The sequence below is a fragment of the Ictidomys tridecemlineatus genome, chromosome 13 (genome assembly GCF_052094955.1).
Source record: "Ictidomys tridecemlineatus isolate mIctTri1 chromosome 13, mIctTri1.hap1, whole genome shotgun sequence".
In the NCBI taxonomy this organism is placed as follows: Eukaryota; Metazoa; Chordata; class Mammalia; order Rodentia; family Sciuridae; genus Ictidomys; species Ictidomys tridecemlineatus.
The window spans coordinates 26,864,849-26,880,336 of record NC_135489.1 but is presented as its reverse complement, the minus strand read 5'-3'; the positions used below and the strand labels follow the sequence as shown (position 1 = coordinate 26,880,336).

General features: G+C 39.2%; 1 protein-coding gene across 1 annotated transcript in view; it reads right to left on the bottom strand.

Annotated features, from left to right (window-relative positions):
- Positions 1 to 7,997: 7,997 nt before the first annotated feature.
- Pstpip2 (proline-serine-threonine phosphatase interacting protein 2) overlaps positions 7,998 to 15,488 on the bottom strand; it is a 63,328-nt gene continuing 55,837 nt past the window's right edge. The window contains exons 12-15 of the mRNA XM_005325554.5: positions 15,043 to 15,124; positions 13,660 to 13,694; positions 11,888 to 11,944; positions 7,998 to 8,705 (exon numbers count right to left, since the gene is read on the bottom strand). Of these exons, the coding sequence (XP_005325611.1) occupies positions 11,895 to 11,944; positions 13,660 to 13,694; positions 15,043 to 15,124 (167 nt within the window). The 3' untranslated portion in view covers positions 7,998 to 8,705; positions 11,888 to 11,894. The remainder of the gene's footprint in view (positions 8,706 to 11,887; positions 11,945 to 13,659; positions 13,695 to 15,042; positions 15,125 to 15,488) is intronic.

The window sequence follows — 15,488 nt, the reverse complement described above, 5'->3', positions numbered from 1 at the left end:
AGATACTGTATTCTTCATAACAGTCACACTATATTGACTGTTAGTTGTTGAGATTATATACTTTTGCTTTCCTTCAAAAATTTCTATAATATCTTAAAATTACAATTTATTTTTTTGTTTTTTGAAATGTGGTCTCCCTGTGTTTCTCAGGCTGATCCCGAACTCATAGATTCAACCCACCTTCCTGCCTCAACCTCCTGAGTAGCTGGGACTAGGAGCATGTACCACCACACCCAGTTAAACTATAATTATTTTTAAATGTGTCTGCAAACAGTACAGATGTCCATGTACCAATAAGTTAATTCTCCTCTCCCAGAGTTGACTATTATAACAGTTCAGTGTTATTTTTTCCAATCCATATACAAATAGCACACTCATGAATACTCAATGTCTTATCATCTGTGACCTTTTAATTAACAAATCTTGGATATCCTTTTTTTCAGAAACAGAAAATTCTACCTCATTTTTCCCTTAGTTAATTTTTATTTAAATAGACTTCTGATAGACATTAAACTGCTTGCAATTTTTTCTCTATTAAAAACAATGCTTGTAACAAATAAAAAAATGCTTATAAAAGTGATCATTCTTATATATGTCTATACATGTGTGTTTTTTCAATTTTTTTGTAGTTGTAGATGGACAGAATGCCTTTATTTTGTTTTATTACTTTTATGTGGTGTAAGAATCGAACCCAGTGCCTTACATATGCTAGGCAAGCGCTCTGCCACTGAGCTACAGCCCCAGCCCTATGAATATGTATTTCAATAAGATAGATTCTTAGATGTGAAAATGTTTTCAGAGGCTGATTCTTGTTTCAATTTTGATAAATATATGTCAAATTTTTCTCTAACAGGTTGTGTTAATTTTCACTGCAACTTTGAGAATTTGAAATACTATTTAATCTCATGAGAAAAACCCTGATCAATTAAAAACGAAAACTAGTCTTTCATAAAAAGACTATTTCTCATATTATAGCATTACAAAAATTAATATGACTATGTCGCAATCTGGATAGTACTTGTCATTTGCTAGAACTAGTTCGATGAAAGTTGCCAGACTCACAAAGGAGCCCTGGGTTGATCTTTCTTACCCTTGCTTACAAAATCCATTGCATGGTCTCTGGTTGCCATCTGGTGGCCATTCCCCATTGATGCAACATCTAACATGATTTCCGAGAAGTCATTTAGTCTACAATAATCAATTACTTCCTTTACAACATTCTGTAAAAGACAATATTTCATCATTCTTGATTACTAAATACATTTTTGCAAAACTGAGAAGCAATCATGCAACTTCTAAGTTATTTCAGTGTCTTGAGACAATACACTTGTGGGACAAGCAAGTACCAAAAAGGGCCAGCCTACATTTTGTTAGCAGAGTGTCTTCCTTAGATAGGGTCCCTTCCATTAACAGGATTTTGTTTCTATAAACAGGAGAGCATAAAAATATTTGTCCTTTATTCTGTTATTGTCCTCATAATCTTCTCTGCTAAAAGAACAAGAAAGTTGAAAAGTCAAAGAAATAGACATTTGCGTCCCCAAAGCATCTGAAACTTTTAGGGCCCCCACTCACATTCTGTGACATTTACATTTCTGAGTGTGCAGCCCCAAATCCCAACAACTGGCATCTCTGTCTCGAGCTCCCTTTGACCACTGGTACGGAAGTATCAGAGAAATAATACAAACTGAGGCAACCCTCAGCCAGTAACACATGTGGAAGTTGGCATATAAATACAATTATAGATTGAGTTATGTCCCCTCTCCAAATTCCTAAACCCCTAGTATCTCAGAATGTGACATTATTTGGAGATTGGGTCTTTACAGGAGAAATCAAGTTAAAACGAGATCATAAGGGAGGCTTCTGATCTGATACAATTTTTGCCCTTACGAAGAATGACAATTTGGACACAGAGACCTATAGAAGGAAGACATCAGGAAGACACAGAGAAAAAGATGGCCAACTGCAATTCGAGGAGAGAGATCTGGAACAGATTCTCCCTCAGTCCTCAGAACAAACCAGTCTTGTCCACACCTTATCTTTGGAGGACTTCCAGCCTCCAAAAGTGTTATTTAAGCCACTCAGTTTATGATTACAACAGTTCTAGCAAACTAATACTAACACTCAGTTCCCTCACCCCTTCCTTGGCTGAACTAGTTCTCAGATAGTATATGCTGTTTCCCAGAGTCCTCCAGGGGAATTAAGCCCCAGTTTCCCACATCAGCAACTTGATTGATAGCATACTCTATTTACTTCCTTTTATTCCCTTTCTCACTTCCCATTCCACGATTGATGTTTTCTAAGTTCACCTCCTCAGTACACTTCTTGATCTCAAATCCTTTTCTCAGTCCCTCTTTCTGGGGGACCTCAGAGTAAGATGGCTGGTATCATAAATGGTACTCAGAAGTAGTGTCAGGATAGCATTCTGCAATTATTCCCACCTGACCAAATGACAAGCATGTCACTGGCAGTGGAATATGATCACATATGTGCTGCAGCATCATAATGACTCTGGCCTCCCCTGTGGGGCTTGGGGTATAAGTCAGGTGCAGGAGTTCACCCAACATCAATGTCTTTTAAAGGTATGGAGGCAAATGATAATAGAATAGGTTGGTTATCAATTGTTTCGGGCTAAAGAAAATCATAAGTTCGGGTCACTCAGAGAATAGTGGGGACACCAGAAAGCTGCTAAGGCGGCATTTAAAGAGATGCAAAGAGCCAAGAATGGTAGCACATACTTCTACTCCCAGCTACTTAGGAGGCTGAAGCACAAGATGGCAAATTTAAGACCAGTCTGGGCAACTTAGTCAATTTTGTGAGACACTGTCTTAAAATAAAAAATAAAGTTAAAAGGCTTGGGGATGTAGCTCAATAATATAATGTTCCTGGGTTCAATCCTTACTGTCACAAAAATGTGCAAATAAAGAGATGCATTTTGAGCCAGGTGCAGTGGCACACACCTATAATTCCAGCAGTTTAGGAGGCTGAGACAGGAGGGTCTCGAGTTCAAAGCTAGCCTCAGCAAAGGCAAGGCTCTAAGTGAGACCCTGTGTCTAATAAAATACAAAAATTGGGCTGAGGATGTGACTCAATGGTTGAGTGCTCCTGAGTTCAACCCTTGATACCAAAAGAGAGAGAGAGAGAGAGAGAGAGAGAGAGATGCATTTTGTAAAATTATAAAGGAAATATGAATATGTAAAAAAATGTTACTTCTAAATTACTTCAGCTTTCTTCATATCCCCTGAGTCATAGACAAGGTGGGCACATCAGAAATCCATCCTGCAATGGATATGGTGCACAGTGCATTCTGGATCAGGCCTAAGTGAATCCAGAAAGCCCAGGCATGGTATCCAACAGGTAATGCAGGCCTATCAGTTCTCTGTTGCACCTGGATCTCTCCTCCAGCTCATACTTATAGCCTTTATAAATTTCCTTCAACCCAGTTGGTAAGGAAGAAAAAACTGAGCAACAGGTCAGTTGTGCGTGCTATTGTTGGTCTTCTCGAGGATGGCTGTCACACTACAGCCCCACTCAGAAGTGACTGCAAAAAACAGAGAAGACAAGCACTCCCAAGAGGTAGTGCATCATGCAATCCAGCCAGTCATGAACTTACTGTGAAGGAAGATGTGGTCCAAGGTAAATACATTGACTCATGGGCAGTAGCACATGACTGATTGATCAGGAAAGAAACTTAGAAAAAGACAAAGAGGTCTAGGGAAGAAGAATAAGGGTGGGCCCGTGGGAATGGGCAAGAAAATGTGCAAACCTTTGTCTTATCAACACTCACAAGAGAATATCCATCACAGAGGATGAGCAGAACAATGAGGTGGGGGAGGGGGATAGGATGCCACATTGCCGGAAATGAGCTGGACTCTGTCCTTGGCTACTCTAGTGCTTTCTCACTGAGTTCATGAACAGATAGCCATGTTGGGAGAAATGGAGACTATTCAGGGACCCTCTGCTGACCCACTCTGATCTATTGCCTACTGAAGATTATCTAACCAATTAGCCCAATGGTTAAGACTGAACCCTAAATGCATTACTATCCCTCAAAGAGACCAACCAGCCACTTGGTGGTGAACTTCTTCCATCAAATCTCTTTTGCCCTGTAAGGGGCAGAAATTCCTCTCTATTGGGATTAATTCCAAGAATGGATTTGCCCTCTTGGCCTGCATTGTGCCTGGGCCAGCACCACGGTCCAAGGGCTTAGAGAGTGTCTGATATATCATTATGGAGTTCCACAAAACATAACTTTAGGGGCTGGGGTTGTGGCTCAGTGTTAGAGTGCTTGCCTAGCACGTGTGAGGCCCTGGGTTCGATCCTTAGCACCACATATAAATTAAAAAAAAAATAGTGTCCAACTACAACTAAAAAATAGACATTTAAAAAACTAACTTTAGACAAGAGTTTCTCAAATTGTTTTTCATTATCACTCTCCTAAAGGGCCTTTTAGACATGTTTTTTCCTAATTGCCCTGAGAAATGTTAATACAACAGCCACACTGTATTTCTGGGTTTTTTTGTACTGCATGTATATCTTCTTTAGGCCTCAAAAGAGTAAGATTCATTTTGTCCATTCTTATGGTTTGCATCTGGAATGTTCCCTAAATTCTCATGTGTTGAAGTCTTGGTCACCAAAGCAGCGATGTTCAGACATGGGAACTGGGGAAAGTGATTTGATCATGAGGACTCTGACCTCACCAATGGATCAACCCAGTGATGGATAAATAATTTGAATGGACTATGGGAGGTGGTGTAAACTGAAGGTGGTAGGGCCTTGTCGGAGCAAGTGGGTCACTGGGGGTGTGCCCTTGGGGACTGTATCCTGTCCCTCTCTGTTTCTCTCTCTCTCTCTCTCTCTCTCTCTCTCTCTCTCTCTCTCTCTCTCTATCTATCTCTATCTCTCTCCTTCCTGACTGCCATGAGCTGAGAAGCTTTCCTTGGGGACACATATCCACCCTGAAATTCTGCCCCATCTCAGGCCCAAAGCAATGGAAACCGCTAACTGTGGATTGAAAGCTCTGAAACAGTGAGCCGAAATAATATATCCAGAAAAACCAATTTTGACCACCTTGGGAACCATCATGCCCCATTCAGCATGCCTGCCTTATACCAAGAGATCTTTTGCAGTGAAGGTAGTATGACAATAGGACTGTGTCTTGCTCTATACACATTGTCTTGGAGTTCTGTCCTGTTGGAATGTTGGGATGGTCTCTTAAAGGTGCAGCAACTTAAGAATGATACCTTGGAGGGTTAGGGTACTGGCCCAGGGGAGGCATTATTATGCTTATATGGCCACAATATTCTAATAGGTAAATTTGAATATGGATTATAATTATAATAAGTAGAAAACAGAGGTCTAGGAACCAAGGGATTAAAGTGGTCTCTGTCACCATAGCTCCTACTGACCCACCGGGGGAATTTATGCTTCCTAGCCCTTCAATTTCAGGTTCTACTGGGCCATAAAGTTGGTAGGGGATATATTTATCAGAGGACATGGAAAAAGTTCCACTAAAACTGTGTCCGATGCCTCTCCTTGTCTTGTAGATGGCAGATGGCCACCCTTCATATCAATTATGGATTTAGGACCAGGGAGACTACGTTATCCTACTAAATTTCCTAGTGTGTGTGTGTGTGTGTGTGTGAGAGAGAGAGAGAGAGAGAGAGAGAGAGAGAGAGAGAGAGTTTGGAAGTTGGGATTTGAAGAAGTGATAACAGGATGGAGTCAAATTAATGAACCACAGATTGATCTAAGACACACAGGGGCCAGACACTGTCACTGTCCCATCTATAACCCCTCAGTACTTACCATTCCCTTAAGCACCAACCCAATTTCCAACCGCCAGTGAATGTGTCCCTGCCTGAGAACTCCCTCATCTGAAAACTACTCTGCCATCATTACAGGCATCCCAGAAGGGCCAGGAAAGTAGTGCCTCCTGGAAGCCCTCATCAGCGATGGGTGGGAGTTCCCGCAGGATTAGGCCCCAGTTGCCCACTGTGTAGCTTGCTCTATGATGCACGCTTTTTTGCCTTCCTCCCCTTCCCTGTGTCACTTCTCTACTCCACACTGGTACCTCTGGGCCCACCCTGGTAGGGTCCTCCATTTCTCCCTATTTTCTTTCTCTGTTCTATACCAAATCAGTGCAAGAAATGGACCCTGACCTAAGCCAGAATTCCTGAAACCTAAATATAAACACTATACCCTGACCCCTTCAATGAGGCCATCCCTAGGTAGAACATCCAAGGTGCTGCAGCTGCCTGTAAGTAAGTTCCCCCAATAAAAGCTTCAGAGTGATACCCTGGTATTTAGTGCTTCTTACTTTGGAATCCCAAAAGGGCCCACTGGCGACAATTTGGGACACTACCTGTGGGAACTTCTTGGTAGAAGTTTTGGAGGCAACTCCAGCCTCAGTGGGCCAAATGACCTCCCCCCAACCCACACTGAAAAAGCACTTGTATTCAACTCTTATTTTGGAGTCTGCTTCTAGAAGAACCAGAAGTATGTGTCAACAATCTACAGAGCAGCTCATATTTATTAGATGTAATGCATACTTTTTGGTGTAGATTCATTTCCTTTATATTCCTTACTTCTTTTTCAAATGAGTTGTCTCTGTGTTTATTTCTGCTTTTGCAGTGCTATAGTGGAACTTATAGCTCCTGAATGCTAGGCACATGCTCTACCATTAAGCCACACCCCGACCTCCAGCTATGTTGTATTATAGGTCACTAATTCTAACACATTCACCACTATGTGTCAAGGCCTGGAGATATAGCAGGGAAAAGGACAGACCAGGGTCCTGCTCTCATGGAGTTATAGTCAAGGGGAAAGACAAACCCGGAATAATTATTTTCAAGAGCAAATCATGTAATAATAAGGAAAGAGGGAAAATCAATAGTGAGACTCAACCTAATCTAGCGACAGGGTCAGTGCCTCTTAGAGGAAGAGACATTGTTCTTGACATGGGAAGGACACTGGTAGATGGCACCATCTCCACTTAGCCTTCCTACCCAGAACTTTCTTTTTCTGTTGTCTAACAGCTGCAAACGGGACAAGGGGTCAAATAAAAAGCTTGGAGGAGAGATGTCTTTAACACAAAAATGCAAAAGAAATCCCAAATCACCAAGAACCTTTATTTTACTTCAAATAAACTTAAAGAGCAATAAAATTATCATTTTCTATTCATAAAACACTTTTACATCAATTACACTGATAGAAAAGTGAAATCCCTGAGGAGCCAACAATAAATAATAAAGTTAAAAACAGATCTGAATGCAAAGGCAAATTTCCTGAGCCTGTTTCAGTTTGGGGAAGTCAATGGTCCTTTGCAACATGAATTTCTCAAAAGGATATTCAACTAATGCAAGTTTCCTGCTATGATAAGAAGCTGTCACACTTAGAAGCACCTTATATTAAAAGGGGGAAATAATTAATCTTCTTTTAGTCATTTTTTTCTATAGTTCCAGGAAAGTTATTGCTCCTTGCAGTGACCTTTACAACATACAAGCAATAGTGCTGTTTTCCTTTTAACTATAATGCACCATTTTCTCATTGCTCAAAAGTTGTATGAAAGGTACATAACACCCCATAGCTTATGGGTGACAGAGGAAGAGCCAAATATTTGCAAAAGGGTTAGACTGACTCTTGAAAGATTCCAGGGTCTAGCAAGTTTTCAAAAGATTATAAAGACCCAGAATTGAAGATAATCTAAATGCCATATGTCATTGACTCTAGAAACTTTTTTTTTTTTTGGTCATAATTTACTGTCTCAAATTCAAATGGGTTTGACTGTCAACAGGCTGTCACAAACCTATTGGCACCTTCACTAACCCACCTTTGGAGTGGTACATGAAATAGTGGCATAATTTACAATCTACATCTTCTCAGATTATGTTAAATATACTGCTCTGTAATTTAGTACACACGGTGATTCATATTTTTTTTAAGTTTAACATTTAAGTCCTAGTAATTTTCCCAATTGAAAAAAGATGCTGGCAAAACTATTTGGCATTTTTAATTTTAATTTTAGCCTGAACATCACAACTTCATGAAGAGTTAGTACGAGTGATGTGGAATGAGCTTGCATACTAGGTCCAGTTCCATCTCTCATCTGCTGGCAGAACTGTAAGGAAACTGATTTCACACTTCTGGGCCTTGTTTCTTCATCTGTAAAATGAGAATGTGGCTTCTAAGTCTTCCAGCCAAAAAGGAGGGTAACTTTAAATCTTGAACCATGAGAGTGTGTTGCTGTGAGATTCCAAAGCCATGCTGCTCTGTGGCTCAGGATACAGAGCAAAAGCCAAAGCCCAAAGCCAAAGGTGCATCTTCTGCAATTGACAGCTCAGTCTCCACTGCAGCCCCCTCTGCCCCACGGAGCACTAACAGGAAACAGTTCCCAAACAGAAAAAAGTTTATATTTAAATACATATATTTAAATACAAATCCCAAACAGCAAACAGTTCCTTTGCAACTTCAGTGAGTGAGTGGGAAAGAATTATTTATCAGTCTGGGGCAATTTGTAAACTTTGTCAAAAAAAAAAAACTGTAGCACTTTACTAACTTGAGTTGATGTCTACTGTAAATTTTAAATATTCAAGAATTGCAACAAGGGTTCACTTCAAAGTCTTCATGATTGACAAAGCTCTAGATTCTGCTGCTCTGGGTGCCTCTTTTCATGCCACAGAAGCACTAGCTGGAGAAAGCTTCCTCTTCTGAAAGAAAATTACAAAGAAACCTCACTTGAATGACCTATTCACATCACCTTCAGAGTGTATCAACCAGAGTAAGTGTTGCTTAGTCAAGGAAAAGAAATGGTGAGGAATGGAAGCTCCTTGCAATGAACAATGAAAGGTGATGATAATGGAAATGCTTTATGGTAGATAACACAAGTATTTATATTTTATATGCATTTTTTTAAATTCAAAAATTATAATGTCTTTACCTAAACATGTTAGAATTAAAATCAGGAATAGCAGCTTAAAATACACACACTCATACACATACACACACATACACACACACATACACACACAGAGAGGAGAGAGAGAGAGAGAGAGAGAGAGAGAAACAGGAATAGCAGCTAAAATCAACAACCACAGAACAAATCACAAATTTCAAAATCTTTCTGTTTAAATTTTCATTCCAAAGTTTCACTCAAAACTATTTTAAGTATTGTAATAAATTGCATAAATTGCTTAACTGGTTTATTAACTAAACCAGGCTCACTTCTTTAAGATTCTCTGTAATTTGGTCAATTACACAGGTAGATATCGAGCCTCTATCCATTGAGCTGGTGCAAACATTAAAATTATATTACTTGAAAGAGAGAGAACTCAAGTAAATGTGACGGCACTAGCATCTTTGACTCATACATCAGATTCTTGGACTCTGGGGATCTAGAGTTTGGGGTCAATGCTATTATATTCTACTAGAATATAAGCTTTACCCAAACAGGTAAGGGCAGAAAAGAAAGATTAAAAAAATAAAAAGAGGGCTGGGGTTGTGGCTCAGTGGTAGAGCACTTGACTTGCATGTGTGAGGCACTGGGGTTCCATTCCCAGCACTGCATATAAATAAATGAACCAAATAAAGGTCCATCAACAACTAAAAACAAAAAAATAAAATAAAAAATAAATAAATAAAAAGAAACTCTTGGAACTGCCAATGCCCTGCCCCATAGCCATCATCTGCAGCGTTAAATGGAACAGGTTTCCCCTCTGAATTCCAAGTCGTTGATTGATTTATCTTGCTCTGTGTCTCTAATCAGGGGTTTGCACCTCTCGGCGAGAAAAAGGGAAGCTTATGAAAGAAAAAAGCAATAATGATGGGTTGTAAAGACTACAGTTTATTTGTAGGCCAGGAAGATATATCTAGTTAGAGAATGGAGTATTTTATTCTCCAATTTCCATACCTTTTACAGCCAAGTTGCTTAAATATGAAATACATTTCTTAAGCAAGAACATGTATTTAAATATAAATGGATACTAGTTAATTATTCCTATTTAATTAAGACAATTTGGCTTCTGTACTATGCAGTAAAGTGACTATAAGTAGGTATTATTAGAGGACTGAAGCAATGTATGATGTGCTAACTTGCAAGCACTTTTCAGTGGATAGAACACCGTAGGAAATCCCTTGAGAGCACTGTTAAATCCTGTTTTGTGTCAGATGGGGTGCACACCTGTAATCCCAGCTACCCAGGAGACTTAAGCAGGAGGACCACAAGTTCAAGGCCAGTCTGAGCCTCTTAGTAAGAACCTGTCTCAAAATTTAAAAATAGCCATAACACATGCTTGTAATCCCAGAGGCTCAGGAGGCTGAAACAGGAGGATAATGAGTTCAAAGCCAGCCTCAGCAAAAGTGAAGCACTAAACAACTCAGTGAGATCCTCTCTCTAAATAAAATACAAAATAGGGCTTGGGATGTGGCTCAGTAGCTGAGTAGCCCTGAGTTCAAACTTGTTACCCCCAAAACATAAAAAAAAAAAAAAAATTTAAGGGCCAGGAATGTAGCTCAGTGGTAGAATGCTTGCCTAATATGTGTAAGGCTCTGGGTTCAATTCCCAGTACCACAAACAAAACAACCTGTTTTGTTTCATAACTGACAGTACATATTACTAATACCAGGCCAGTGAGGGGAGGTGGGAGGCTGGTCCAGTTCTCTTATGATTTCCTGTATCTCACTGACCTACTTCTTGTGATTCCCAAGAAAAAACAAGATCAAGAAAATGCAGATAGACCAACCCTTCAAAACAGTCTTTCATCAAAGAAGTAATACATTCTTCTTGTAGCTAAATTAAAAAACAGGATAAACAAAAAGGAAAACTACTACTTGTTCAAGTATATAGCCTTCCAGACTTTTTCTTGGCTTCTAAATGCCTATAGGGTTGTAGGCCAGGTAAGCCCATTTGGGTTAAAAAAAAAAAAAAAAAAAAAAAGCTTTATGACAGACACAGTGCTACATGCCTGTAATCCCAGCAGCTTGGGAGGCTGAAGCAGGAGGACGGTGAGTTCAAAGCCAACCTCAGCAAAAGTGAGGCACTAAGCAACTCAATGAGACCCTGTCTCTAAATAAAATACAAAATAGGGCTGAGGATGTGGCTCAGCAGTCAAGTACCCCTGAGTTCAATCCCCAGTACCAAAACAAAAATAAAAACAGAAAACCTTTATGAGGAGTTTCACTGAATTTTTTGTTTTCTTGTTTGTTTGTAGTCCTGGGGTTGAACCCAGAAATGCTCTAACACTGAGCTATATCTCCAACCCTTTTTATTTTTTTATTTTTACATTTGTGAAGACTGCTTTTCATTTGGGGCTTGTTCTAAGCATCTGAGTGCCCAGGAGAACCAGCCACTATGAGACAGCTGACTTTCTAGTGCTCTTCCAAGAATCCTTGTGGTTTGTGGGTTCAGAGCAGTGACATTCTGGAGGGGGACGGCCCCTGTGACTCCAGGGTGAATGTAATAAGTGTGACATGATGACATTTACATTGTTTTCAGTGACTTCTCTTTACTTGACTTTTCCCCCCTTTTAGAGGGAAGGAGAAGACACTAAAAGCTAAATGACTTAAACAGGGAGGGCCATGTGTGTGTTGTTCATGAGCACGCCTAAATGTAGATGTGTAATAGCTATGAAAGACTATAACCAGAGCAGAAAGAATCATAGGATAATTAATTAAGGGGAAATACCCTGTTCAATACACAACGAGTGTTTCCAGTCAGCTTCTGGTTGTAGGATCCAAAGAGGTCAAGCTGAAATGACAGCACACCCACCAGTGTGCTGGCCTGTCACAAGGCCTGGTTTGTTTGTGGTGGTGTCATAAAGAGGATTCAAAGGCCTCAGAAACACAATCACCAATCCCAGTGCAACTTGACTATGTGAAAATTGAAAGTTCTTACCTTTATGTTATTGATAGAGCAAACTGTAGTCATCAACCAAAGAATAATCAGGGTCATCTACAGAGGACAGAACATAAAACAGCATTCTAACTGTTTTTTTCATGATGGATCTTAACTCTTTTCAAACCAAGGTACTCAAAGATTTGGGTGACTACCTTTTTGTAAGGAGAAAATGTATCTGGCAATGAAACCTATAACTGGCATGACTACAAACCAGAGAACATTCTAGAAGTCCCTATTATGACTCCTTCATCCAAGTCTAGGTATTAGTATCCGCAGTAAAGCCATCTTCAAAAATTTACAAAATAATACTCTACTATCATGTATAACTAAAAAGAACAAAAAAATATACAAAATTAAGTCCCATATAATCAAATGGTAATTATAAGAAAACAAGAAATAAATTAAATCAATATATTATTCAAAGATATGATTTCAGCACTATATATTCATCAGTCATTACATTTTTTTACTGAGCTATCAAACACAAAGTTATTTTCTTCCCTCATTCCTTTGAATGCTGGTAGATAACACTTTTTTTCCTTTAAATAGTAAATATTTTTAAGGACCTACTAGGTACCTAGGACTATATTAGGTATAGGTAGGGTTTCAAGAGAAGATAAAGTGACTGTCCTCAGGGATCTTGTAATTATTCAGGGGAAAAAAAAAACTAACAAAAAAATGCTGAGATGTGTGGTTCTCCCAGAGGAATCCTAGGAGTTCAGAGGAAAAGGGGACTACCAGTGTGATCAGTGAAAGATCCCATTATGAGCAGTGTACAAAATACATAATATTAAGATACCTACTTTCAGATATGTATACCTTCCATAAATGACATGTCTGTGTAATCCAAAGGGGGGAATTGTATCACATGATCCAAGTTGAAATAATGTCTGATAAAATTGTCTTATAATAAGTTTCTTTTGGTTGTAAGTGTACACAGTAATTCATTAGGCTTTTTGTTGGTCTATTTACTAAATAATAATTGTTTATAATTATAATTATTTTATTTTAAAAAAATAGAGATTTCTACAGTTCTCAAGGGACAAAACGTCCTTTATAATATTTTAAACATTCATTATTGCTTCTATTTTAATTCATTTTTGATATCAATTTATTATAAATTCTCAAATACTAAAACTATGGTTTCACTCTATCTAGTTTTCCACAGCCCTAATAAAATTTTCTCATTGTTTGTTAGCCCTTTTATACAGTGGAACCTCTTGAGAAAGCCTCTACATCAGAACTCCAACAGGTTGATCATCAGGCTTGAGAATTTTAATCACAGGACTACACAATATTTTTAGCCATCAGATACTGTAATGTCTCTGTCTCCCTAGTCATTGATGTTAACCTTTCCTTTTCTCAATATTTCCTAACCTTCTAGCCTTTGTTACATTTCCTGCAACAATATGATGTTTTCTTTCCCACTGTACTGAAAGTAATAGCAATACAATCAAAGTGAAAGTGTTTGTGTGCACATGTACATCTATCATGACAACAATAAAGGCAGGTTTGAAGATCTCAAAAGAAAAAGTTTCTTTTGTCACTTTAGTAGTTAAATTCTCTTGGATAAGCTATAAAACAAACCACCAATTACCAAATTTCACTCTGTGACAAACGGTATTACCATGAGATTCTAATACAAGTTCATCCTCTTGGGAATTCAATCCTATTTAATCCCTTCTTACCCCTTATTTCAAAATTTTAACTCTTCAATTTTAAAGAAAACCTGACCTAAGAATTTCAAAAGGCCTTTCTTGACGGCTTACCTGGTACACTTTTAGGAACTGGGAGAGGTCCTCTCCTGTAAGAAATGAAAACCAAAGTCCTTCACATAAGTTTGTGTTATTTTCATAATTTCCTGCTTCATACTTACAAGCACATTATACTCTTATCAGCTCTGGTTACTAAAGGGCCAAGAAAGCTCAGATGAGGCAAATGATCTGCAGCCCTGACCTATTGAAATCTGAGGTGCAGACACGATAAGGTGCTGAGGGGCAGATGCATAGTGGGTAGGGATACAGGGCCCTGCCCCTGCAACCTAGGCTGGCAGGATTAAAACCCCAGCTATATGGGCAAGATGTACCGGTCTTCTTGTTCATCAGCATCTTCTCACGTAGACAGAAATACTAACAGCTCCTACCTCATTGTAAGGATTAAAACTTCTAGTTCACATTAATTATTGTGAACAGTGCCTGGTGTTCTTAAATACAATAGTGAACATGCAGTCCCTCCCAAACCCTCCTCATGTTTCCTACAACTTAAACAGAAAATTCAACAGCTTAGACTTCTAACTGACTTTATATAGAAGTTTCTCTTCCTTCAGGAACTATGAGAGGCAGCAAAATTTTCCTTTTAAGGACCCAGTACAAAATGATTCACTGTTTCTGTCACAACTCTCTTCGGCTCTAGTGGAAAAACATAAACAAAATATAAACTACTAAGAGTGGCTGTGTCCCAAAATGTGTCTCTACATGAACACTGAAATTTGAATCTCATATGATTTTCACCTATCATGAAATAGTATCCTTTTGATTTTTTTCAGCTATTTAAAAATGTAAAAACTTAACTCACAGACTCTACAAAAACAGATCAGCCAAGCATGGTGGTGCACGCCTGTAATACCAGAGGCTTGGGAGGCAGGAGTCACAAGTTCAAAGCCAGCCTCAGCAAAAGCGAGGTGCTAAGTAATTCAGTGAGACCCTGTTTCTAAATAAAATACAAAATAGGGCTGGGGATGTGGCTCAGAGGTCAGGTGCCCCTGAGTTCAATCCTTGCTATCAAAAAAAAAAAAAATAGGTAGATCAGATTTGACTCACAGGGGCCATAGTTTGCTAACTCCTGCTATAAGAAAAGTATAAGATATATAAAGGAATAATAGTGATCACATTCAGGCATGACATAGTCCTCCTTAAACTATGACCAATAAAATCCACTTAGCACTTGTGCTCAAAGCGCTGTTTCTAAAAACCTAGCAACCTCGCTATGCAGAGGCAATGATAGATCTGTTCCAACTGTTATGTCTTTACATGATAAATACGCCCATTTCTGTTTGTCAATTAAAAATAAACTTTAAAAATGGACTATGTTTTAGAACATTAATAAAAAAAATTGAAAGTATTTTCTTCATGTGAAAGGCAGCTGGTTGTTACCTTGCCAAGTTAGGCCCTGTGGTCTTTCCTGGTGGGGCGGCATTCCGCTGCGGGCAGTAGAAATTCTCATACATGATGGGTGCTAGGAGAGTCATGGAGGAAGGAACCATTAAGAAGCTGAAGGCTGGACCTGGAATGTCCCCCCAAGGCTCATACATTACAGGTTTGGTCCACATCCTGGTACTATTGGGAGAAGTGGGGCACAGGAGGACACCTTGAGGTCATTGAGAGTATGCCCTTGGAGGAGATTGTGGACCCTGGTCTCTCTTCCTTCACTTTTTCATATCCCAGCTGGGAGGAGAGCCACTTGTTCTGTCACATGCTCTCCCCATGATGTGTTGTCTTACCATAGGCCCAAAAGGAACCAGCGAACCAACCATGGACTGGAACCTCAAAACTGTGAGCCAGAATAAACCCTTTCTCTTATAAGTTCCTTTATTTCAGTC